Raw genomic sequence first — 24,057 nt, 5'->3', positions numbered from 1 at the left:
TTCTTTCTCCCACTCCCCCTGCTTGTGTTCCCTCTCTTGCTGTGTCTCTCTGTCAAATAAATAAAATCTGGAAAAAAAAAATAGAATACACAAAAACTTTTAGCACTCAGTAAGACAAACCTATTTAAAAAAAAAAAAACAGGCAGAAGCAGGCTGTACTTAGTGAATGGCTTCCAAAGAATAGAACATGGAAAGGAGGAAAGAAATAACTTTATAGTGGGGAAGCTAGACAAACACTGCCTCGGCTAGTGGTCAGGACCAGTTTCATCCCTGTTGAAAGCAGGTACCTCTGAAATGATGTCCGGAGAATGGCACTTTACCTCTGTGGTATTCTTCCACAAACCCACAACCCCAGTATAACCATGAGAAAAAACATCCGAAAAAAAAAAAGTCCAAATTGAAGGACATTCTATAAAATACCTGACCAGCATTCCTCAAAATTGAAGGTCATGAGGCAACCATGTTAACATTAGATCCTCAGACCTTGTTCATCTCATAGCTGAAAGTTGGTATCCTTTTACCAGTCTCTTCTTATTTCCCCCACTCCCCTATATGTCAATAGATCTTTTTTTTTTAAATCTTTTCTTTTTTTAAAGTTTTATTTATTTATTCATGAGAGTCAGAGAGAGAGAGAGAGGCAGAGGGAGAAGCAGGCTCCCTGCCTAGCAGGGAGCCCGATGCGGGACTCGATCCCAGGACCCTGGGATCATGACCTGAGCCGAAGGCAGACGCTTAACCATCTGAGCCACCCAGGCGCCCCAATAGATCTTTTTTTTTTAAAGGACAGTCCTATGAAAAAGTTGTGATATATTTTTTTAAGCAAGCTCTATGCCCAACACGGGGTTCAAACTCATGACCCCGAAATTAAGATTCACATGCTCTACTGACTGAGCCCACCAGGCACTCCAGCATATGATTTTAAGCTGGGGTGTCAATAGAATTTATCATTCAAGCCAGAACAATTTTGAGAGTGAAAAGGATTGCTACTAAAGCTATGCAGGAAAACAGGTGTGAATGATAACTGTTCCAGACCATCTGCATGAATTGTATCCCTTAAAAAGAAACTGGTATAAACCAGACATTTGACAGCAGCAGTTAGTGGTCATCTGTTGTGTATAAGGCAAAGGAAGGTGATAGAAGCACATGGGAGCAAGATAGACATGTGTCTATCCTGGTCACCCTACTTAGAGCCCCCTAAAGGGATGTAGAGCAGAGGTAATGACTATGGAGAAGAGGACAGGATGCTTGGGATGATACGCATTTGGATGAGGAAGACAGGTATTGCTGTCATGGGTAGGTCGTTGTCCAATGGGAACTATTTCCATAGCAAACAACTAACAATGGGGCATTTTATCACCAGCTGAGTTAGAACCACGGGAACAGCTCAGAAGCTTTGCAGGAAGCTGCAAAGTTGCTTTTCTGCTTCTGTCCCCAGAAGGTTGCACAGCGAAGCCTGGGAGAAATGTTTTGATTCAGTCCTATTTTCCACTGCAGTTTGCATCTCTTCTGTGTCCTTTCCATAAAAAAAGACAGAGGCTAGCATGTGGGCATTAAGTCTAGATGCAAGTCCCTGTTTGTGTCATTTCACCCTAGACCTACCATCTGAGATTTTGTCCTTCCCGTTTTACACGTGAAACTCTTAAGACTCAATAACTTGCCCCAAATTGCACAGCTCGAAAGAAGTGGAACCGGAGCGAGCTAAGGACAGTGTGACACCAAGACCCATTCTTCCCCTTCTCTATCAAGCAGCCATTCCATCTGACTTCTGCAACAGGGTGCTGTCCTACCACTGAATCTGTCTCCGGACCCCAGGGTCCACTGAGAGGAACCTTGGAGGGCATCTAATCTGTCCCCAGAGGGGCAGTTCTGATGTACCTCTCTGATTAAGCAAGTCTCGGCTCTCTGAACCACAATTTCCTCCTCTCTCAAAGAGGAGTTCAGCTAGATCCGTGGTTCCAAAACCACTGTTCTCAGACCCTTTTATAATGATACAAAGAGCTTTCGTTTATGTGAGTTTTATCAATAATTACCATTTTAGAAATCAAAACCGAGAAACTTTTGAATAACAATTTCCCAAAACAAAAGGAAATTCAGTGATATGTGTCGTTGTTTGACAGTTTTGAAATCTCTCTAACGTCTGGCTTACTACAGTTTAAGATAGCTGGAATCTCTTACTTGCTTCTGCATTTAATCTCTTTTCATCACGTGTCGCAGAGCCTCTAGAAAACTCCACTGGACACTTGGAAGAGAGTGAGGATTTTTTTTTTTAAGATTTTATTTATTTGACAGAGAGCGAGAGAGGGAACACAAGCACGGGGAGTGGGAGAGGGAGAAGCAGGCTTCCCACAGAGCAGGGAGCCCCGATGTGGGGCTGGATCCCAGGACCCTGGGATCATGACCTGAGCCGAAGGCAGACGCTTAACCAACTGAGCCCCCTAGGCACCCCAAGAATGAGGATTTAAAAGGCAAGTCAGATCTTGCTAGTGCTAGTGAAATAGTTTTGTGCCCACTTCTCCCTGAAAGGGTACCAGGGACCTCCAAGGGTCGTGGACCACTCTTTAAGAACTATTTCAAAAGGTGGTCCAGAGACCATTTGCAGTGAGAATCACCTGGGGTGATAAAATGGACTTCCTGGCCTACCCCAGATTTATGGAATCGGAGTTCATATTTATGAAGCTTCCTTGCACACTAGAGTGTGGGAGAGCCCCAAGATTCCTGCCAGCCTGGTTCATCCAAAACTACAAAGTCACCAAAGCTGGGGTTAAGACCTAGGTCCCTATGCCTCAGCAGTGACCAGTGACCAGTGATGGAAGCAGCTCTGCCCTCCCTGATTTTGCCTGGCTCCATCAGCTCCCATATTCACTTCCTTCTCCCTTCGAGGAAGTATTGAGGGCAGCCAGGCATCGCACTTGTAGCTTTAAAATACATTCTGGGGCACCTGGGTGGCTCAGTCGGTGAAGCGTCTGCCTTTGGCTCAGGTCACGATCCCAGGGTGCTGGGATCGAGTCCAGAATCGGGCTCCCTGCTCAGTGGGGAGTCTGCTTCTCCCTCTTCCTCTGTCCTGCCTCTCTCTCATGTGCTCTTTAAAATAAATAAAATCTTAAAAAAAAAAAAAGCTAATGTTCCTCTTTAAAAAAATAAAATACATTCTGGGCTTTACTGGCAAAAATCAAAAACACAAGAAACAACAGATGTTGGCGAGGATGTGGCAGAAAAGGAACCCTCCTGCATTGTTGGTGGGAATGCAAACTGGTGCAGCCACTCTGGAAGACAGTATGGAGGTTCCTCAAAAAATTAAAAATAGAACTACCCTGTGATCCAATAATTCCACCACTGGGTATTTACCCAAAGAATAAAAAAACATGAGGGGCGCCTGGGTGGCTCAGTCATTAAGCGTCTGCCTTCGGCTCAGGTCATGATCCCAGGGTCCTGGGATCGAGCCCCACATCAGGCTCCCTGTTCAGCAGGAAGCCTGCTTCTCCCTCTCCCACTCCCCCTGCTTGTGTTCCCTCTCTCGCTATCTCTCTGTCAAATAAATAAATAAAATCTTGGGCGCCTGGGTGGCTCAGTTGGTTAAGCGACTGCCTTCGGCTCAGGTCATGATCCTGGAGTCCCTGGATCGAGTCCCGCATCGGGCTCCCTGCTCGGCAGGGAGTCTGCTTCTCCCTCTGACCCTCCCCCCTCTCATGCTCTCTCTCTCATTCTCTCTCTCAAATAAATAAAAATAAAAAATCTTTAAAAAAAAATAAAAAAAATAAATAAAATCTTAAAACAAACAAACACGAATTCGAGGGGCGCCTGGGTGGCTCAGTTGGTTAAGTGTCAACTCTTGATCTCAGCTCAGGTCTTGATCTCAGGGTCTTGAGATCAAGCCCTGAGTTGGGCTCTATGCTGGGCGGGGAGCCTAGTTAAAAAAAAAAACACTAATTTGAAAAGATGTATGCACCCCTATGTTTATAACAGCATTATTTCCAATAACCGAACTAGGGAAGCATCCCAAGTGTCCATGGATAGATGAATGGATAAAGAAGATGTGGTAAATATATCTAAAATATATATACTGGAATATTACTCAGCCATAAGAAAGAATGAAATCTTGCCATTTGCAACATGGATGGATCTAAGGAGTATTATGCTAAGTGAAATAAGTCAGTCAGAGAAAGACAAATACCATATGATTTCACTCACATGTGGAATTTAAGAAACAAAACAAATGGGGTGCCTGGGTGGCTCAGTCGTTGAGCGTCTGCCTTCGGCTCAGGTCGTGATCCCAGGATCCTGGGATCGAGTCCCGCATCGGGCTCCTGGCTCGGCAAGAAGCCTGCTTCTCCCTCTCCCACTCCCCCTGCTTGTGTTCCTGCTCTCGCTATCTCTCTCTCTGTCAAATAAATAAATAAAATCTTAAAAAAAAAAAAAAAAGAAACAAAACAAATGAAAAACAGAGACGAACCAAAAAAACCAGACTCTTAACTATAGAGAATAAACTAATGGTCACCAGGGGGGAGGTGGGTGGAGGGATGGGTCAAATAGGTGAAAGGGATTAAGAGTATACTTAATGTGGGCCACCTGGCTGGCTTGGTCGAGTATGTGACTCTTGATCTTGGGGTCATGAGTTTGAGCCCCTCGTTGGGGGTAAAGGTTACTTTTTAAAAAAGGGTACAGTTAGGGGCACCTGGGTGGCTCAGTTGGTTAAGCGACTGCCTTTGGCTCATGATCGCAGGGTCCTGGGATCAAACCCCATGTCAGGCTCCCTGCTCCTCCAGGAGCCTGCTTCTCCCTCTCCCTCTGCCTGCCGCTTCCCCTGCTTGTGCTCTCTCTCTCTCTGTGTCAAATAAATAAAACCTTTTTTTTTTTAAAAAGATTTTATTTATTCATTTGAGACACAGAGAGAGAGAGAGCATGAGCAGTGGGAGAGGGAGAAGCAGGCTTCCCGCTGAGCCAGGAGCCCGATGTGGGGCTCGATCCCAGGACCCCAGGATCATGACCTGAGCTGAAGGCAGACGCCCAACCATCTGAGCCACCCAGGCACCCCAATAAATAAAATCTTAAAACAAAACGGGGTACACCTATTGTGATGAACAGAAATGTATAGAATTATTGAGTCACTACACTGTCTACCTGAGACGTCTTATAATACTGCACGTTAGGGGCGCCTGGGTGGCTCAGTCGTTAAGCGTCTGCCTTCAGCTCAGGTCATGATCCCAGGGTCATGGGATCGAGCCCCGCATCGGGCTCTCTGCTCCGCGGGAAGCCTGTTTCTCCTTCTCCCACTCCCCCCTGCTTGTGTTCCCTCTCTCGCTGTGTCTCTCTCTGTCAAATAAATAAATAAAATCTTTAAAAAAAAAAAAAAATACTGCACGTTAACTATACTGGAATTTTAAAAAAATGACTAATGTTGAACCAACAAATAATTAAAATAAATTCTGGGCTTGCTTCCAGTTGTATATTTCTGCAACCAGGAAAAGCAAGAAGGAATGAAAGAAAGGGACTCATGGGGCAGGGACTTTTCTTCCTAAGGAGGAAGTTCTGCTCTAATCTTGGCCCCACCTGGACATTGTACAGTGAGTCAACCACAGAGTCCATGAAGGCCATGCTCCATACGGGAGAGCAGAGAAAGGAAAATTCGACCTTCAGGAGTGTCAGCCGTGGCTGGTACAAAACCGGCAAATAGGGAAGCAACTCAAGGAAAAGAACAAATTAACAGAATGCCTTTAATGCAGAAAACAATACACAAAAATTTTTACAGGCAAGATAGATCGTGATATTTTAAACATTCAGAGTGAGATTCCATATTGCATTCAAAAATATCGTCAGCTGAGATTTACTCATACCCAACTTCCAGTAGGAAAAGTCCACTGTAGTGCGACACAGGCTTACGTCTAAGTTATTATAGTGTATCAGTTAAAACCTGTATTACAAAGGAACTTGTGCAATTGGTGTGATGGAACCAGCTCTGGGGCACTAACGAGCCGTTAAACAGCTGTGTGACTTTTGTTTCTGGTGAGCACTTAGTATGTGCAAGGTACATGTTAGATGATAGGAAGCATTCACAGAAAAAAAAAAAATCCTAAAATGTACGGGAGGCGCCAAGCCCGGTTCACCAGCATCTGCTGTCAGAGGCAGGAGGGTTCGGAGCGGACGGGAAGGTGCCTGGAGCCCGGAGCGGGCCTTCTGCCAAGGCTGTGGGGCCGCCTCTGGTGCCTCAGCTGTACGGGAAGTTCAACGACGGCCCCATCGCACCCCAAGTTCCTTCACCGCCTGCAACCAGGGGCCGCACGCTCCCCGCGCACGGTCGCGGCTGAGGACCCACATTTCCTGGCACTCATTACACCCACAGGCCAGAACGAACCCGGGTCCCCGACGGGGCTGGACCCCACAGTGCGCGGCAGCGATGGGAGGAAGGGGCGAGGGACACTCGGACAACAGGCGTCCGAGGGCCGGGGACAGTGGAAAGCACCGCGCGGAGTGAGCTGCCACTCTTCCAACCTAGCCGAGCCCGGGCCCCGCGTGTCCTCCGCTCCCAGGACCGGATGGAGCCGGCCGCCGCCCCTCCGCCGCCGCTCCCCGGTCTGCGCCCGGCCCCCTTCGCTGTCCCAGCGCCTCCTGGCTCGCGTCCCCCGCCCCCTCCGCCAGTGATCGCGAGCCGCCGGGCCCCCAGTGCCTGTTCCGGGCGCCCCTCCGCCCCTCCACTTGTGCCCGCCCCCTTCCCAGGCCCCCGTGCCCGTCCCGGGTGCCCCTGCTCCCTGCCCGGCCTCCTCCACCTGTTCTAGAGCCCCGGCCGCACGCCCAGCCCCCTGGGGTCTGTTCCAGGAGTCCCCGCCCCGCCTGCTTCGGCGTTGCCATCGATGTGCTCGGCGCTCTCCTGAGCCTGCTCCGGGGGCGGGCGGGCCCGTTTGCCTCAGGTGGTCTAACAGGCGCCGGGGAGGGCCAATGGCGTAGCTGCACGGCTCCGCCCCTTCCTTCCGATTGGTCGGCGCCGGAAGGCCGCGGCCAGGGTCTGGGGGCCCGTGCGGGAGCGGCACTCATCCTCAGTAGCCGGGCCGCGCGCTCCCAGCTCTTCGGTTCCGTCCGCTCCTACCCGGTCTGCCGCCGCCGCCGCCGCCATGGCCCAGTGAGTGACGGCCCGCGGACGCCCGGGGAGCTTTCCGAGGCCCGGCGCGGAGGGCGGAGCTACTCCTGAGGTCGCCTTGACCACGGGGGTCGCGGGAGCCGGGCCTCGTGGCGCCCGGAGCCCCGGACCTTCAGGGTCTCAGCCCCGTCGGGCCCAGGCCCTCTGCCCCTCGTGGCGGCGCCGGGCGGATCCCCGTTCCCAGAAGGGGCTCGGCGGGGAGGGGCGCGGCATGGCCGAGGGAGGCCGGGGCTCGAGCCGGGGAAGTGGCTGGCCCGTCGGCGGCGGTGCCTGCAGGGGCTTCTCCCCAGTGTGGGGGACGGGGACACCCGCAGTGAGTCATTACCGGGTAGCCTGGAGCACAGCAACGATTGCGTGCCCTCCTCCGTGCGGGATTAGCTGATCTCAAGAGAACTTGAGGTCCTTTGAAGTGGCAGAGTGGCCTGGGTGTAGGGGCCTGGGAGGTGCATGCCTGGGTTCTCAAGGGTGAAAGGGAGTAGGGGGACAGAGGAAAGGGAAGGCAAATTACTCACAGCAAGAGCTAGGACACCCTTGGGTCCCTGAGTTGGAATGGATTAAGTGGAACTGACACGTTTTTCTTTATTCCCTTTCCTGGTCTTTTAGAGCTGACATTGCACTGATTGGACTGGCTGTCATGGGCCAGAACTTAATTTTGAACATGAATGACCATGGCTTTGTGGTAAGTCTGGAGGACACACACTTCTCTTGTGGGTTCTTGGTGTGCATCGGTGCACGCTGTTGATTTCCAAGATCCGGTACAACTGCAGCTTACTTCTCTTGATATAATCCCTGTTGCTGCTCATGAGGTTTTTGCAAAGGAAGGGGAAGCACCAGTTCGCATGGGGGGAGGGGCAGCTCCACCATTCTCTGAAGGAGAGTCTTGCTAAATATATCTGTAAGTGCAGCCTGAATACATTTATCTGGATTTTTTTTTTTTTTTTAATTTTATTTACTTATTTGAGAGAGAGGGAGAGAGAAAGCACCAGCCAGGGGTGAGGGGCAGAGGGAGAGGGAGAAGCAGACTCCCTGCTGAGCAAGGAGCCCAGCAGGGCTCCATCCCAGGACCCCAAGATCATGACCTGAGCCAAAGGCAGACACTTAACTGACCGAGCCACCCAGGTGCTCCATCTTACGCGTATCTTAAGGAGGAGAAATCCGCACTGGGTTCGTAGAACTCAAACTTTATTGTCTAATGTTAGAGAACTGGGGTGAGTGAAAGTTTAAATAGTATAAACACTAAGCTTGTTTCGATACAAAGAGTATTGGTGACAAAAGATAAACAGTTTGCAGCAGCTGGTTCCTTGATTTGAGTCTGAGTCCCAATCAGCTAGTGACAGACTCCAGCCTGATTTGCCTCAGGCAGCTGAGTAGAAATTTCACTGCCACTTAATCTAGGGTCTGAAGGTCTTCTGTGTTCTGGATCTCCTAATCAGACCTTTTGTCCTTCTAGGTTTGTGCTTTCAATAGGACAGTCTCCAAAGTTGATGATTTCTTGGCCAATGAGGCAAAGGGAACCAAAGTGGTTGGTGCTCACTCCTTGGAGGAGATGGTCTCCAAGCTGAAGAAGCCACGACGGATCATATTGCTCGTGAAGGCTGGTCAAGCTGTTGATGATTTCATTGACAAATTGGTGAGGCTAGGTCTGCTCCTGGCTGCTGCTGGTGGGGGCAGCTTTTCTCCCTCAGTCCTTCAGCTATTTCACCAGTTTTTTTCTTGAGATTTTTTTTTTTCTCTTCAGTGTCTGGTTGTGAACTCTTTAGTTCAGACAAAACAGTGCTTCAATGTTTCAGTGTTGGTTAACTTGATTGGCACTAATTAAGTCACAACATATCCTCAGGTGGTAATAATTCCATATATGTGAAATTCTGGGACCCCAAGAGACATTTCAATTAGAATTCATTAACAGTAGGAAGAGAAACCGTAGTAATCTCGGTCTCTGTCTTTGATATTCAAAAAAAACTTACTGTTTTGGTTGTACATTATGCATGTCTAGTGCTATTCACTAATAAACCGTAGTGTCCAAATTTAGAAGTAGATTTTTTTCAGCATTTGTATAAAGTAACAATATGTAAATCGTTGTATAATTTAATATAAATGATGAGATCCCCTTAGGGAATCCTAGGATTGCATGCTGGGTACTGTCTGAATGATTTGTTGTCTCTAGCAAGTACATATATATTTTGGAAGAGAAAACATAGGTGTTTGGGCTGCAGTGGCCTTGCTAGGGCCTCTGCTGCACTCTGACCCTGAGCATCAGCTGAAGGGCGGGCGCTTTGTGGGTGCTTTGTGTCGGGGCTCATTCTGGTTCTTTAACACATCTTAGTCTGACCCCGCCTTTAGGCTTTCCCCTGCGGCCCCAGGGCTAGGGGGTGGTGGGCTCACTCCTTACTCCGTGTGGTCTCCGCCAGGCTGTCCCCTCACAGGGGGGCTGATGGCCACTGTCCCACTGGGACGGCGGTGGGAGAGGAGGAGCCAAGAGCGACAACATGTTCTTCCCCAGGAGCGTGGCCAGCAACATTGGGGTGAAGCGCTGTTGCTGTGAGTAGTTTCTGGGGTCCCTCAGCACACCTCACCGACAGTCAGAGGGTCAGTGGAGACAAGCTCGCAGCCGGTGCCCTGCAGCCTTGGGTGCTTTTCCTTCCAGCAAAACCCACAAAACCACACACAGCATACGGGCGAAGGGGAACGTGTGTGGAAATAACTTACGAAGATACTCAAAACCATTCTCAGTAACAGCTCTGGAAAAACCAGGGCATTAGCTGATGGGAAGAAACAGTTTCGCTGTGAGAATGTAGTGACAATAAACAAAGGCAAGGGATGAACATTCCTTTTCTACGGGAGTCCTGTTAACAGTGGGGGTGGCTCTGCAGGGAGAGGAGTTTGTAACCAGTGTGCTGCCATTTAAAGAAAAAAATGACCTAGAAAAGAAGAACACTGTGATAAGGAAAGGACATACCAAGCTTTTTGTGTAGCGAGATGCTAAGCTGGTCACGATTAGCTATAGACAGAATGGCCTGGAAGGTGGTAGCTTATTCTTCAGCATAAGAAAATATGAAGTCATGTTCACTGGATCCTTGGGCGGGGAGACTGAAGAGTAACTGATAAAGCCAGCCTCGTTGTGCACCGTAGGAAGATGCGCTCGTTCGAGGCCTGGTCTCCTGCCAGCTCCAGGCAGGGCTGATGACAGCATTGAGTCAGGCACCACACCGGCTGATGGCCACTTACTAGACCCCCGCCCTGTTCTGGGCAGATTTTATAGGAAGTGATGGGATCCTTTAGAATGAGTCCCGTTCCCAGGGTTTGCGACTATAAAGCATCCGGTGGCACACAGTGGAAATACAAAATTTTTCAAGTGGGTTTTGGTTGTTGTAAAATTTTTTTTTTTTTTTTAGATTTTATTTATTTATTTGACAGAGAGAGACACAGCGACAGAGGGAACACAAGCAGGGGGAGTGGGGGAGGAAGAAGCAGGCTTCCCGCTGAGCAGGGAGCCCGATGCGGGGCTCGATCCCAGGACCCTGGGATCATGACCTGAGCCGAAGGCAGACGCTTAACGACTGAGCCACCCAGGCGCCCTGTTGTAAAATCTTAAAGAGAACGATCTTCGTTGCAGAGAGTTCCAACTGGGTTGCGAGCCCTAACCTTGCACGTAGGTCCCAGCTCTAGTCACAGGGAGGATTACTGAAAATTAGGTAACGTGTGCTTTTAGATTGGGTTTATTTGGGTTAAATTCTTGTTTTTTTTTTTTTTTATTTTATTTTTTATTTTTTTTTAAAGATTTTATTTATTTATTTGACAGAGAGAGAGATAGCTAGAGCAGGAACACAAGCAGGGGGAGTGGGAGAGGGAGAAGCAGGCTTCCTGCCAAGCAGGGAGCCCGATGTGGGGCTCGATCCCAGGACCCTGGGATCATGACCTGAGCCGAAGGCAGACGCTTAACGACTGAGCCACCCAGGCGCCCCGTATTCTTGTTTGTTTTAATTGGTCGAGGTACGTTCTATTCTGTCTCTCATTTCCTTGGCCCACCGTCATGCTGGCGTCTGGTTACAGGTACCGTTGTTGGACACTGGTGACATCATCATCGATGGAGGAAATTCTGAATACAGGGACACCACCGTAAGTATTCTTCAGTCTAAATTCTTCCTGGTTCTGAGAACATTCTAGAAAAAAGTACCAGCATTGCACACGTCATAAAAGAGCGGACCGTCCTTCTGCAGCGCTGATACTAGAGCTTGGAGCGGACACTGCAGTCCTCAGCCTCTGTTTCTGCTGAGACGTACCTGAGGTCTCCTCAGTCATACCTGTAACTCAGACGGAGGACTTCTGCTTAAATACCGCGGGCTGGCGGTGTGTGCTTAGCTCTTCCCTCCTCCGCCAGCAGCCCATGACACGTCAGTGAACAATGTGCTTGAGAACCACGGCTTTACTGGCCTTGTGGGCTGAAAGAAGACCCTGTACCATCTCAAGTGCTGAGTGGCAGGAGGTCATACTCGTATGAAACCAACTCTTAAAAACCAACCCCCCCCCCCCACCAAAACCCACCAACTCTTAATGGAGTCTCATGGTACTAGATCTTCCAGGAAAATGAGATTGTATGTTTGGCTTTATTTATTATTTCCCTTTGGGGGAAGGGTAGCTATTTTAAACTTCCATGGATTTTTTTTTTTTTAAGTAATTTCTATACCCAACATGGGGCTCAAACTCACAACCCCAAGATCAAGAGTCACATGCTTTACTGACTGAGCCAGCCAGGCTCCCTGGATTTTTTTTTTTTCTTAACTCCCAAACTGAGGGAATTAAATTTCTTTTTAAAACTGTTTATTTATTTCTATTTATTTTTTTTTAGTAGGCTCCACACCCAACGTGGGGCTTGAACTCATGACCCTGAGATCAAAGTTGCACGCTCTACCACTGAGCCAGCCAGGCGCCCTGGGATACAATTGCTTGAATGATCAGGTTATTCTTGGATCCTGGGGTCATTTCATGTCCAGTGTGGGCTCTCCATACCAGTCTTATACCTCTTCTCATTCATCGGGAGAAACTGTCTTATGGAAGCATAACAAAATTATTTTTCTCTCATACAGAGACGATGTCGCGACCTCAAGGCCAAGGGCATCCTGTTTGTGGGGAGCGGAGTCAGTGGTGGAGAGGAGGGGGCCCGGTATGGCCCCTCACTTATGCCAGGAGGGGACAAACAAGCCTGGTGGGTATCCGAGGTGCCACCCCCCACTTCAGCACAAGGGAACCTGAGCGGTGAGGGGAGTGAGCCGTGGGCAGCGCTGGTCTCTGTGGCCTGAGTGGTGGAGATGCTGGAAACACTTCTTTTGTCTCTACATTTTGCTACTTTGATATCCTGTATGTGCATATTCTCTTTGCCTCCTCTGTTATTGCCTCCAAGACTGATAGTGGAAGCTCTAAACAGGCTTACTGAGTTCAGGGGCTTTAAGGAAGCCGTTCGAATAATGTCCTGGGCACTGTCTGGACTTAGAAGTAAAGTCTGCCTCTCTAAGTGATGGACAGTCCTCAAATAACTTTATTTAATAATCGTGAGTAATGGAAAAATCTGACGGGGCCTGTTTTGTCCCTGGGAGAGTGAGGTGGAAGTTTTTTATCTACTTGGGGATAAAACAAGTTTTACACTGTGCACTGTGCTGTACGTAAGAGGAAATGCTGGTCATAGAGGGGAGGGTGCGGTGGTGATGTAAGAGCAGGGGTGGGGTGCATAAGGCATAAGGGTGGGGGGTGAGCGGGACAGAGAATCAAAATGAAAAGGTGCAAGTAATAACCACGCCTGACGCAGACTGAGGGAAACCCGCTGCTGAGATTGCAGAGAGGTGAGCCAGACAGAGGGAGGTGGGTAAGCGGAAGAGAAAGAAACAGAAAAGGAGGGATCCTTTTGAGGGAGACGTGGAAAGGTACCATTCCTTCCTAAATGAGTTTGATTTCCAATATGCTAGAGTTATATTAGGAGTTGAAGTAAGGAGTGATCAAACCTAATTCCCAGAGGTGAAGGGTCCTGGGGAAGGTTATTCTTTAAATTACCTCTCTGATGAGTAAGTTCGGGGATTTTCTGCAGTACGTGAAATCTAAAGATTTTATATATTTATTTGTTTGAGAGAGAGGAGAGAGAGCGTGTGTCAGCAGGGGGAGAGGCAGAGGGAGAGGAGAGAGAATCATAAGCAGACTCCCCGTTGAGTGCGGAGCCCAGCATGGGGCTTAATCTCCTCGACCCTGAAATCATGACCTGAGCGGACATCAAGCGTCGGATGCTTAACCCACTGAGCCACCCAGGCGCCCCTGCAGTTTGTGAAATCTAGAAGTAGATAGAGGCCTTCCTGCTTCTCAGTAGTTTATAAACATTTATCTTGGGCTAGACATACAGACGATACACATGAAAATATTTGATAATGCAGAGATGCTCCAATTGCTCATTGACTCATTCTCAGACCAGTCTGGCAAACTTAAGCATATATAAGACTCATTCAAATTGTTTGCTAAAAGTAATAGGAATGATGGTTAATATAGTGTTTAAAACGGGGTCACCTGGGTGGCTCAGTTGGTTAAGTGTCCAACTCTTGATTTTGGCTCAGGTCACGGTCTCAGGGTGGTGAGATCGAGCCCCAACAGAAGTAGGAGTGGCGCCGTTACCCGAAATGCTCAGTACGAGTTCAGTGACGTTCTAAAGCTTAACGTGTAGCTGTCTTAGCTCTAATCCTGAGCGTTGACTTTGCAACCCTGGCAGCCCTGTGTCTTTACCAAAAACTTCTTGTGAAGAAGCCTTTATTGGTCAGTAGTGAGGAGAACATAAGCAGAAAGCCTTGTGAGTTCACAGATCCTCCTAGCGGGGCAGTGGGAGGGGTGAGGAACAGCTGCACTAACGAAGAACGCTGCTCTGGGAACTCGGGCTCGGGTCTGCGCGTGCGGAGTCATGCTGGGCCTGATAACGTGCACCCAGACCGGTAACGGGCGTCTGCACGGGAACTTCCCTGTTGCTTGCTGTTTGGCATCACAGCTCCTTTATAGTGCAAAAGGGATTTCTCCTGGTGCTTGGATGCTTCTGGCTGGCCTTTCTGTCTTCTCCAACCAGGTAGTCTGCAGCCTCTGTGGGGCTTACCACGTGGACTTGGAACATTCATTACTTTTTCCACGTGGACTTGGCACGTCCACCTCCCATTCGAAAGAACAAGATTGGGGGGAGGTCCTTGAGTATTTAACTGAGATCTCAGTCCCTCTTTTCCGCAGCTAAACTACATGGTTCCTTCCCACAGGCCCCACATCAAGACAATCTTCCAAGGCATCGCTGCGAAAGTCGGGACGGGGGAACCCTGCTGTGACTGGGCAAGTTCTGGCTCCTCTTTCAAGCCAGCTGGTAACATGGGCACAGACATGACAAAGTGCACAGAGCCAGGACCGCCTTGGTGGCAATAGTTAGTTCTGTGACAAGCTTCTCAGTCTTGAAGTCGCTAGCGCAGCTGAGGCCTAGGATGCGTGCCTGTTTTACGTGTCCTTGCCTCCTAACTGAAGATTTCAGAGCCTTGAGGTTGGTATTAAAGACAGCCCTCCTCAATTCATCTAAAAGTTGGGTTTCTTAAGAAGGCACAGCAAGGATGAGGTGAGGCGAGACTTGTTTTATTAGCTGTGTGACTTCATGAAAATGAAGAAAATGTCAGAATGAAAGGTGGGCTCTGTCTGCCTGCATGGAAGGAGCAGGATTGAAGGGCTGGTGCTGTCAGGTGTCCTGGCCACGGCTGTGGAAACTCTCTTTCCTGTAGCTTGGGACGCAGGTATTCTGTGCTTGAACAGAGTATGCGACATACGGCCTTTCGCCTTCACGAGACGGGAGGGAGGCCTAGGCTCATTCCTATACACCTCCCTTCCTGCATTTGGTGTTGCTACCAAAATCAGTTTTATCCCTCCTGCAGCCCCAGTCCATGCCATGGGTGGGCAAAGCACTAGGCTGAGAGACCTGACCTGTGATTCCGGCTCTCACATTCACTGTGGGACATTATCGAGTCAGTCAGAAAAGTGTTCTTGTCCGTAAAATATGAGGGGTGGGCTGGGTGGTCTCCGAGGTCTCTTTAGCTCCTAATCCCCTTTATTAGTTTTATTTCGTATGAGGGAGGTAAAAGGGAGAGATGGAAGGGGGCCTGAGGTGGACGAGGAACGGGGGGAGGCCTGACCACGCCCGCTGATGGCAGCTGTTGCCCCCGATGCCGGGCCGTACATCTTAACCAGTGGTCCCCGAGTCAGGCAAAGTCTGCTTAGGGTGGAGAGAGGCTGGGCTGGATTTGGGGGGTTGAGGATTTTCTCATTAGTATGGACGGGGCAGGGAACTTTCAGGCCACGACAGTCGATTACTACAGTAAAAGGACAGCCACAGTCACTCCTTTGTAGACACGTTTCTTGTAGACACAGAATCATGAAGAAAAACCAGTACTGGCCCTGCTGTGTCTTGATTGAGTCGGAGCTTGACGTTCTTTAGCCTCAGGCTTACTCTCAGGCTATTGAGAAAACTGGTATAGATACTAAAAGCAGGCAGTCCTGAGTTCATTCTTGAAGTTACAGGAAGGATGGGGTGAAGTACGATGTTATTAGCCGTGTTACTTAGCAGCCAGAGAAGGTGTCAGAATCAGAAGGGGGCACGTCAGCAGTGGAAACTCAGACGGCGGGAGTCTCGGCTGTAAAGGTCAGTTGTATGGATCCCGGCGGTGACAGAGCGGAGACCGCTCAGGTCAAGCGACCTCGGGTCCACCGCGCAGGTAGATGCCTGTTGTGGAGATGGATGCGCCGGACTGCAGAGCCCGTTGCCCCTGAATATTTGACCCCGAAACTCCCTTTGTTCTGATTGCTGGCCCACTGAGCAATTCTCAGATGATCTGGTTTCCTACGCAGCTCGTCTGTAGGGACAGAATGTGCCGTCGGGACTAACACTTGTAGCCACTAAAATCCGTAGTTAGGTTTTTTACCCTAAATTCACAAACTGGTATTCTGCCTGTATACATCTTGCCAGCTTTACTATAAATCCGTGTCTCGTCAACTCTGAGACATGGCAAGAACACATTTCTGGGCTTACCAGGTTGAGGGCCAGACCTGGGATCTAAGGTCATTTTACCCCTTGGTAGCCGTTGGAAACAACTACAACACAGTTATGTACTTTTTTAACAGTGCCAGTGATTTAATTAGCCAACTTGCTGTAACCCCCAGTGGCTAGGAGAACGGTGACCTCGGGAAGAGGAGGTCTTTCACTCGTGGGCAGGGCTGGGGGCGAGGGGCCCTTCATAACAAGGGAGGGTGGGAAATGCAGGCCGACGAGCTGTGGGTGCTTACAGTGAATGGGAGGCTTGGAAAAATCTTGAAAGGAACGAATTCAGAGTGAGTTTGAAGGAACACTGGACTGGATTGAAGCTTGTATTGAATTGTTATGTAGTGACGCTTAATTTTAAAACTACTACAGATATTTGCTCCTTATTTGTTATTTTTTGTATGGGGAGGGAGCCTCGCCAAAGAATTTGATGTGGGCTTTCCTGGGTTATTACCTGCCTCTGAAGGCCTCCTGGTGCTCGTCGCCCTGACAGGTGGGGGATGAAGGAGCAGGACACTTTGTGAAGATGGTGCACAATGGGATCGAGTACGGGGATATGCAGCTCATCTGTGAGGCTTACCACCTGATGAAGGATGTGCTGGGCATGGGGCATGACGAGATGGCAAAGGTGAGTGCCGGGCCCTGTCTCTGGGCTACAGCAGGCGACTGCTGCTCAGATGAGAGGGATTTGCTAGCAACAGTAAAGCCTTCCTCCGCCTCCTTCCTGTGGTCATGCTGGTGGCAGGATGGACTCAGCCCAGGGGTGCCTGGGTGCCTCAGTCGGTGAAGCGTCTGCCTTTGGCTCAGGTCGTGATTTGAGTTAAGCGTCAGGCTCCCTGCTCAGCGGGCAGCCTGCTTCTCCCTCTCCCCCGCTTGTGCTAAGTAAAAAAAAAAAAAAAAAAAAAAAAAAAAAAGGATGGACTCAGCCTGATTTAAGGGAAAGCTGTACGATAGGATAGCTAGCCGCTGAGCCAGAAGTCCCCCGAAAATCTTGGCGGTGATCATTACCACCATTTAGTGACCCTTCATGTGTCAGGCCTGTGTCCTTTTATGGTCATTACCTCATTTGGTCCCCCCATTGTCCCATAGGAGAGGCAGGATGGAAGCTTGCTTTCCTGGTCAGGTTGGGACTGGCTGTTTGACAGTTAATCAAAAGTTCGTCAAAGTGGGGGAGGGGCGCCTGGGTGGCTCAGTCATTAAGCGTCGCCTTCTGCTCAGGTCATGGTCCCAGGGTCCTGGGATCGAGCCCCGCGTCGGGCTCCCTGCTCTGCGGGGAGTCTGTTTCCTCTCCCTTTGACCCTGCTCCTGCTGTCTCTCTCTCTCTCTCTCTGTCAAATAAAATCTTTAAAAAAAAAAAAAGTCAAAGTGGGGGAAACATAAACATTCCCCCCAGCGTTTTATTATGAACCGGATGTTCAAACACACAGCAAAGTTGAACGACTTTGGTGGTGAACACTTGTATGCACACCCCCCATATTCGCCTACTAGCATTTTACTAACTTGCTTTATTGAATGTCCGCCCATCCCTCTATCAGTTTGATCTTCTAAAAATACATTTTGAGGTAAACACCAGTACTCTCTTCTCTAAAGACTTCAGCATCGTTCCTAGGTAAACACTTATTTTCACTGAAAATGGAGGGAGGCACATCCATCACCAGTCCAGTCCCTTCCTCGAAGTGCAGCTCTGCTGGCCGGCATATAGGTGTCTTTCTCATCATCTCAGATTTCCACTTCCAGGGACTTCGAGGGGAACATAATTTAGGGACACTTCCTTGCAAGGTGACACTGCAGAATCCTTCCAGATTTTTTACAGTTTTTCCTAATTTTTTTTTTTTAAGTTTATTATTTTTTTAGTAATCCCTACACCCAATGTGGGGCTTGAACTGACAACCCGGAGATCAAGAGCTGCAGCCTCCACTGACCGAGCCCCCTGGGCGCCCCTCCTCCTAACTTTTAAACGTGTCATCCCCACTTGGTTTCACTGACTTGCCTTTACTCTTCTTTCCAAAAGTGTTTTATTTTCATAGAAACAGTGCTTTTCTTTTTGTGTGTTCAAATGTAACTGATTTACTTAAAACTTAACGTATTTATATATACAAGTGCTGCTCTGTATGCCAGGAACTGTTCTAGATGTTGGGGATGTAATAGTGAAAAAACCGAAGTCCCTGCCCGCACGGAGCTGGGAAGACACGATAGTAACCCCCCAGCCGGTGTAAAACTAGGTGGGGGTAACTGTTCCGGAGGAGAGGAAACGGGTGTAAGGAGTAGGTCCGGTGAGCAGGGAAGGCCTCCGAGGAGGCGATGGTGTGAGGTGAGGAGCGCCTGGCTCTGAGGGGAGAGCCGTGCTGGTCATCAGTGAGCATAACCAGGCTCAAATCAAATACAGCTGACTCGTGGTGAGCAGAAAACTCAACTCGGGGGGAGCAGGGCTCAGACCCGTACGTGGAGCCTGTTAGCGTGGACGGCGGGGCAAGTCGTGAGCGCCGGTCCCTCTTCACAGGGAAGGGGGCTTGTGCGTAGGCCTGCTTTCTCTCACGCTCTTTCCTCTCACGTCCTGCACTAGGCATTTGAGGAATGGAATAAGACAGAGCTCGACTCATTCCTCATTGAAATCACGGCCAATATTCTCAAGTTCCAAGACAGCGACGGCAAACACCTGCTGCCGAAGATCAGGGACAGCGCGGGGCAGAAGGGCACAGGGAAGTGGACTGCCATCTCAGCCCTGGAGTACGGCGTTCCCGTCACCCTCATCGGTAACGTGCGGCTTCCAGCCGAGGCCCCTCGCCTCACTGGTGCGCCCTTGCTGTCCTTCTGGGATGTTGGGGTAGACTGGCCACTAAGGACCGGGTTTTCGGGAAACGTGTGCAACCCTCGTCAGCGGTCAGTGCTTTCTGCTCCTCCCGTGTGAGAGGCTGACACTCTTGAATCTCTTCCTGATGACCTTCTCTCAGTCATACGGGCTTTGAGATGCGTTTGGGAATTCCTGGCTCTCTTCTCTAGTTCGACCTTCGGGGTAGCTTCTGTCTTAGGGATTGAACTGTGTTCAGTGACTTCCATGACTTTCCAATGGGGAAGATCACGGTAACGAAATTTTTCATACGGAAGTTCACCGAACGACATAAGCTTACGTCCTCAGCATTTATTGTTAATATTTTGATTAGGTTCCCCCCCAGTATTTATTTATTTTTTATTTTATTTAAAGGTTATTTATTTATAAGTAATCTCTACACCCAACATGGGGCTTGAACTCATGACTCTGGGATCGAGAGTCACATGCTCTTCCTACTGAGCCAGCCAGGCGCCCTTCCCCCAGATATTTTAAAAATAAAATATTACCTATACATTTCAGGTCCTTTAATATTCTCTTCCTTCGTTCTTCGTTTAGAAGAAAGCCACTATCCTGACCACTGGTGTGTGTCCTTCTCTCGCATGTTGTTTTAGAGCAGTGAGCTGAGCATCAAACTCGAGAAGATACAGGGCGAAGGAAATCACAGAAAGCAGAAATAAACAGAGAACAAATAATAAGAGGATTCATAAAACAAGCTGGTCCTTCAAGAGTAAACTGGGTACACCTCTGGCAGGATTGAGAACGGACAGTCAAGTGCCCAGCTTGCCGAGGGAAAGGCTCATCTTTGCTCCTGGCAGGAGGGCGCCCCTCCAGTAAAACATTTTCCTGTCTGCTCGGCCGCCCTAGCCCGCTCCCTCCTTTTCGTTTCCTATGAATTAGGCTCCCCGCCGCCAGTGGCCGGAGGCACGGGAGGAGAGGCGGGCTGCTCAGCCGGGCCGGGGCAGCGAGGGCACGGCGGTGGCAGAGCGGAGTAGGTTCAAAGAGAGCCCTGCTCTCTCGTGCGCGCTTCTCCCCGCCGGAGGCGGGCCAGGCTTCAGCCCCGGGTGGGTGCCCTTCGTGTTTGTTGAACTAACGGGGAAGGAAGTCTTGGAGCGGACCCTTGGGTAACACGGCCTCCGTGCGCCCGCTGTTACACCATCGCTTCCGCCCCCGGTGCCCGGTGCGCGTGCGCGGGCAGAGCGTGCGAGGCGGGGCGGGGCGGGGCGTGCGGGGCGTGCGGGGCGGGGCGGGGCCACCGAGCCGGCTTGTGTTCCGAGTTTGGGCGGCCTGTCAAGTGAATGGCCGGAGGCTTTACTCCGGTCTGTCTGTGGAGGGAGGATTAGTTAAGAGTAGTTTATTCTTTTTTTTTTTTTTTAAAGATTTTATTTATTTATTTGACAGACAGAGACACAGCGAGAGAGGGAACACTAGCAGGGGGAGAGGGAGAGGGAGAAGCAGGCTTCCCGCCGAGCAGGGAGCCCCATGCGGGGCTCGATCCCGAGACCCTGGGACCGTGACCTGAGCTGAAGGCAGACACTTAACGACTGGGCCACCCAGGTGCCCCTAGAGTAATTTATTCTAAGTATATAAAGTGTCAGTTGAGCAAGTTCTTTTCGAAGGGCTAATTTTTGAAGATGCTAAATGTCTTGATATTAAAATACCATATTGAAATGTTTATTCAAATGAAACAAAATTATGGTGATCAAGGACGTGTTGGAAACTAAATTTTAATAATTAGAAAATGGAGTTTTTGGGGCGCTTGGGTGGCTCAGTCAGAAGGCTCTGCCTTCTGCTCAGGTCATGATCCCAGGGTCCTGGGATCGAGCCCCGCATCTGGCTCCCTGCTCGGCGGGAAGCCTGCTTCTCCCTCTCCCACTCCCCCTGCTTGTGTTCCCTCTCTCACTGTCTCTCTCTGTCAAATAAAATCTTAAGAAAAAAAAAGAAAATGGAGTTTTTTGAGGGGCGAGTCTGTTACTTCTCAGTGTACTAGCTGTTGCAGACAACCCCACATGAAGGCAAGGCCACCGTAGTTGAGCATCCAGCTGAATCTGAAGGCTGCCTGATGTTAACTAGTTTTCAAGGGGTAGTGAGTGCTTCTAAAGAAGAGAGTCTTTTAGGGCGCCTGGGTGGCTCAGTCGTTAAGCATCTGCCTTCGGCTCAGGTCATGATCTCAGGGTCCTGGGATCCAGACCCGCATCGGGCTCCTGCTCGGCGGGAGGCCTGCTTCTCCCTCTCCCACTCACCCTGCTTGTGTTCCCTCTCACGCTGTCTCTCTGTCAAATAAATAAATAAAATCTTTTAAAAAAAAAAAAAAAAAAAAAAAGAAGAGTCTTTGGTGAGCATTTAAAAATTAAAGTCCTTTCAAGTGAAATTGAAATTTTACATATGGACCAACAGAGTAATTCTGAATAAAAGTGGTTTTTTACTTCCTTGTTTTTTTCCCTAGAACTCCTCCCTTTTATTTTTTTTAAGATTTTAAAAAGTAATCTCCACACCCAGTGTGGGACTCGAATTTATAACCCCGAGATCAAGAGTCGCAGGCCCACCGACTGAGCCTGCCAGGCGCTCAGAAGCCCTCTTTTGAATTTCACGTTGATCTTTGTGATTGATACCTACATTTAGTTGGAAGATTGACTTGTTTGGAGTTTTAGTTATCAAGTTAACTGTCTAGAGCTTTTTATAAGTTCAAAACTCTTTCTGAGCCAGGTTAAATTTTGTGGCCTAAGGTTGAAAGTTCAGCTCTTTTTGCAATTGGAAATCAGCTCCTTTTCTAATTTTCCTCATTCTTTCCGGCTTATGTGTACTCTCGTCCCTTCGGTTTTATGAGTGAACTTTGGTAATGTTATCCCTTCCCCTACGCAGGAGAAGCCGTTTTTGCTCGATGCTTATCATCTCTGAAGGACGAGAGGATTCAGGCTAGCAAAAAGCTGAAGGGTCCCCAAAAGATCCAGTTTGAAGGTGATAAGAAAGCATTCCTGGAGGATATTCGGAAGGTGGGGCCCAGTCCCTGGCCGTGGTCGGGTGACAGTGGGGGTGGGAGGACGTGGGAGGCCCCAGGTGGGGGCAGCAGAGCCCTGTCCTGTTACCACTGGCCCTGCCAGGACCCGCACTGCTGACGGGGAGGAGGAGGCTAACGCTAGCTCTGGTGGGTCCGTCATCCTTTAGGCCCTCTATGCTTCCAAGATCATCTCGTATGCGCAAGGCTTTATGCTGCTAAGACAGGCGGCCACAGAATTTGGCTGGACCCTCAACTATGGTGGCATCGCCCTGATGTGGAGAGGGGGCTGCATCATCAGGAGGTGAGTGCGGGGCACATGCCAAGCCACCGTGTCGGAGTGGTGGCTCTGCGCCTATGTGGACAGTTGCCCTGGGACTGGTGCGGTGGGTCTCCGCACTGGCGACCAGACTGGTTCAGATGGTCATGTCCCACTTTCTTCCTGTACGTTACCTGGTCTGACTAGATCATCTGTACTCTTTGAGAACAATCACGCCCTCTGGCCTTGCCTCTTGGGCCTCAGGCCCCATGTTGTCCCCGAGCGAACCGCTGGCGTTCGGGGACGAGGAGTAACTCTATGTCACTAGCGTACGTGTCAGCTGCTTTCTGTCGGGCGTTCAGCGGGCTCAGGTTAAGAGTCACGATTGCTTCCCTCTTGATCATTTCAGCGTGTTCCTAGGAAAGATAAAGGATGCATTTGATCGGAACCCACAACTTCAGAATCTGCTACTAGATGACTTTTTTAAGTCAGCTGTTGAAAACTGCCAGGTAGGTAGCCCAGAGCTGGTTGCTGGGAATTCTGTTCTTCACTTCCCAGCCTCGGTGCACATGGAATTCTATCACTTAGAAAGGAAGCAGTTCTCGGGGGGCTGACCCCTAGTCGTGGACTTGTTTTGCCGCAGGGCTCGTGGCGGCGGGCAGTGAGCACCGGGGTCCAGGCGGGCATCCCCATGCCCTGCTTCACCACGGCCCTGTCCTTCTATGACGGGTACAGACATGAGATGCTGCCAGCCAACCTCATCCAGGTGAGCTTTCTGAGCAGGTGGGAAACATTACCCTGGCTGCTGCCTGACGGGGCCTGTCTGCGTATCATCCCAACCCACCCGACTTCTTGTTTCAGGCTCAGCGGGATTACTTTGGGGCTCACACTTACGAACTCTTAGCCAAACCCGGGCAGTTTATCCACACTAACTGGACAGGCCATGGTGGCAGCGTGTCGTCCTCTTCATACAATGCCTGATCAGACCGGTCACCCGCTGCGATTCCCCAGACTGGAACATTCCACTGGCCACCGACACTGCTTACACAGCCCTCTGCCCTCCTCTCTGCTCAGACCTTTTAAAATAAAGTCTCATAAGAGACTCCTGAAAAAGTCATGTGAGTGTATGTGCAAAGAAGCTCCGTGAGCAGCACCATGGCCTCTGCCCCGGCCTCTGGGAGCCGAGCACGTGCGTGCGTGCGTGATCAGCTCCCGGAAGCCGTTTCCCACGCGTCCCTGTGCTAAGGGGGCAGCGGTTCCCCCTGCTAGAGGCTCGCGGGAATCGGAAGGGCTTCTGTGGACTTTGCTCAAACTGGAAACTTTGTATCACGTAGATTTCCCATTTTTCTCTACTTAATAAAAGGTACATTCTACGTATGCTTTTTCTCCAGACTCTTCAGTATTCTCCCCTCGGCCACACTGAGCCGTCCTCACCACTGGCAGGGAGGCTGGCGGCTGGTTTCATCACATTGGAGCCTGTTTCCTTCCAGCCGTGTTCACTTTTTCCTCTCTGTTTTCTTTAAAAAAAGACTCCAGAACAATATAAGAAACACACCAAAGTTAGGATCCTGGTTAACTGTGCGAGGAAGGACGAGGAGGCGACACAGGGGACCCGAATGTTTTCTCAGGTTGGGCCCTGGGTCTGCGGGTGTTCACTGATAAGTCTTCATGCCTTTTGTGTGTCACACTTCATACTACACGTGTTAGGGAACGACATTTAAACGACACGGGGGCCTCAGTGTGCCCACCTCTTTCTGTTTGTCCC

At 49.8% G+C, this 24,057-nt stretch overlaps 1 protein-coding gene across 2 annotated transcripts; it reads left to right on the top strand.

Moving 5' to 3' along the window:
• Positions 1 to 6,953: 6,953 nt before the first annotated feature.
• PGD (phosphogluconate dehydrogenase) lies at positions 6,954 to 23,669 on the top strand. Of its 2 annotated transcripts, none has more exons than XM_036123479.2 (13): positions 6,954 to 7,111; positions 7,733 to 7,808; positions 8,580 to 8,759; positions 11,180 to 11,245; positions 12,214 to 12,332; positions 14,398 to 14,467; positions 16,705 to 16,839; positions 18,775 to 18,964; positions 21,901 to 22,031; positions 22,204 to 22,337; positions 22,702 to 22,801; positions 22,936 to 23,058; positions 23,154 to 23,669. In XM_036123479.2, the coding sequence occupies exons 1-13, from the start codon at positions 7,104 to 7,106 to the stop codon at positions 23,271 to 23,273; spliced, it is 1,452 nt and encodes a 483-aa protein (XP_035979372.1). In that variant the 5' UTR covers positions 6,954 to 7,103; the 3' UTR covers positions 23,274 to 23,669. The 2 variants fall into 2 exon arrangements, with proteins under 2 accessions (XP_035979372.1, XP_077929927.1); XM_078073801.1 differs by lacking the exon at positions 6,954 to 7,111 and adding an exon at positions 7,424 to 7,442.
• The last annotated feature ends 388 nt before the right edge of the window (positions 23,670 to 24,057 follow it).

This window comes from Halichoerus grypus, chromosome 5, assembly GCF_964656455.1.
Source record: "Halichoerus grypus chromosome 5, mHalGry1.hap1.1, whole genome shotgun sequence".
In the NCBI taxonomy this organism is placed as follows: Eukaryota; Metazoa; Chordata; class Mammalia; order Carnivora; family Phocidae; genus Halichoerus; species Halichoerus grypus.
Note: the sequence above shows the minus strand (reverse complement) of the source record. Positions and strands in the feature narration are given on the sequence as shown.

Bases quoted from the DNA above. Each gene is read 5' to 3' on its own strand.
- PGD (XM_036123479.2), top strand. The intron at 14,468-16,704 runs GCAAGTTCTGGC...TCGCCCTGACAG, and splicing joins GGGAACCCTGCTGTGACTGG to GTGGGGGATGAAGGAGCAGG. The intron at 16,840-18,774 runs GTGAGTGCCGGG...GTCCTGCACTAG, and splicing joins GGCATGACGAGATGGCAAAG to GCATTTGAGGAATGGAATAA.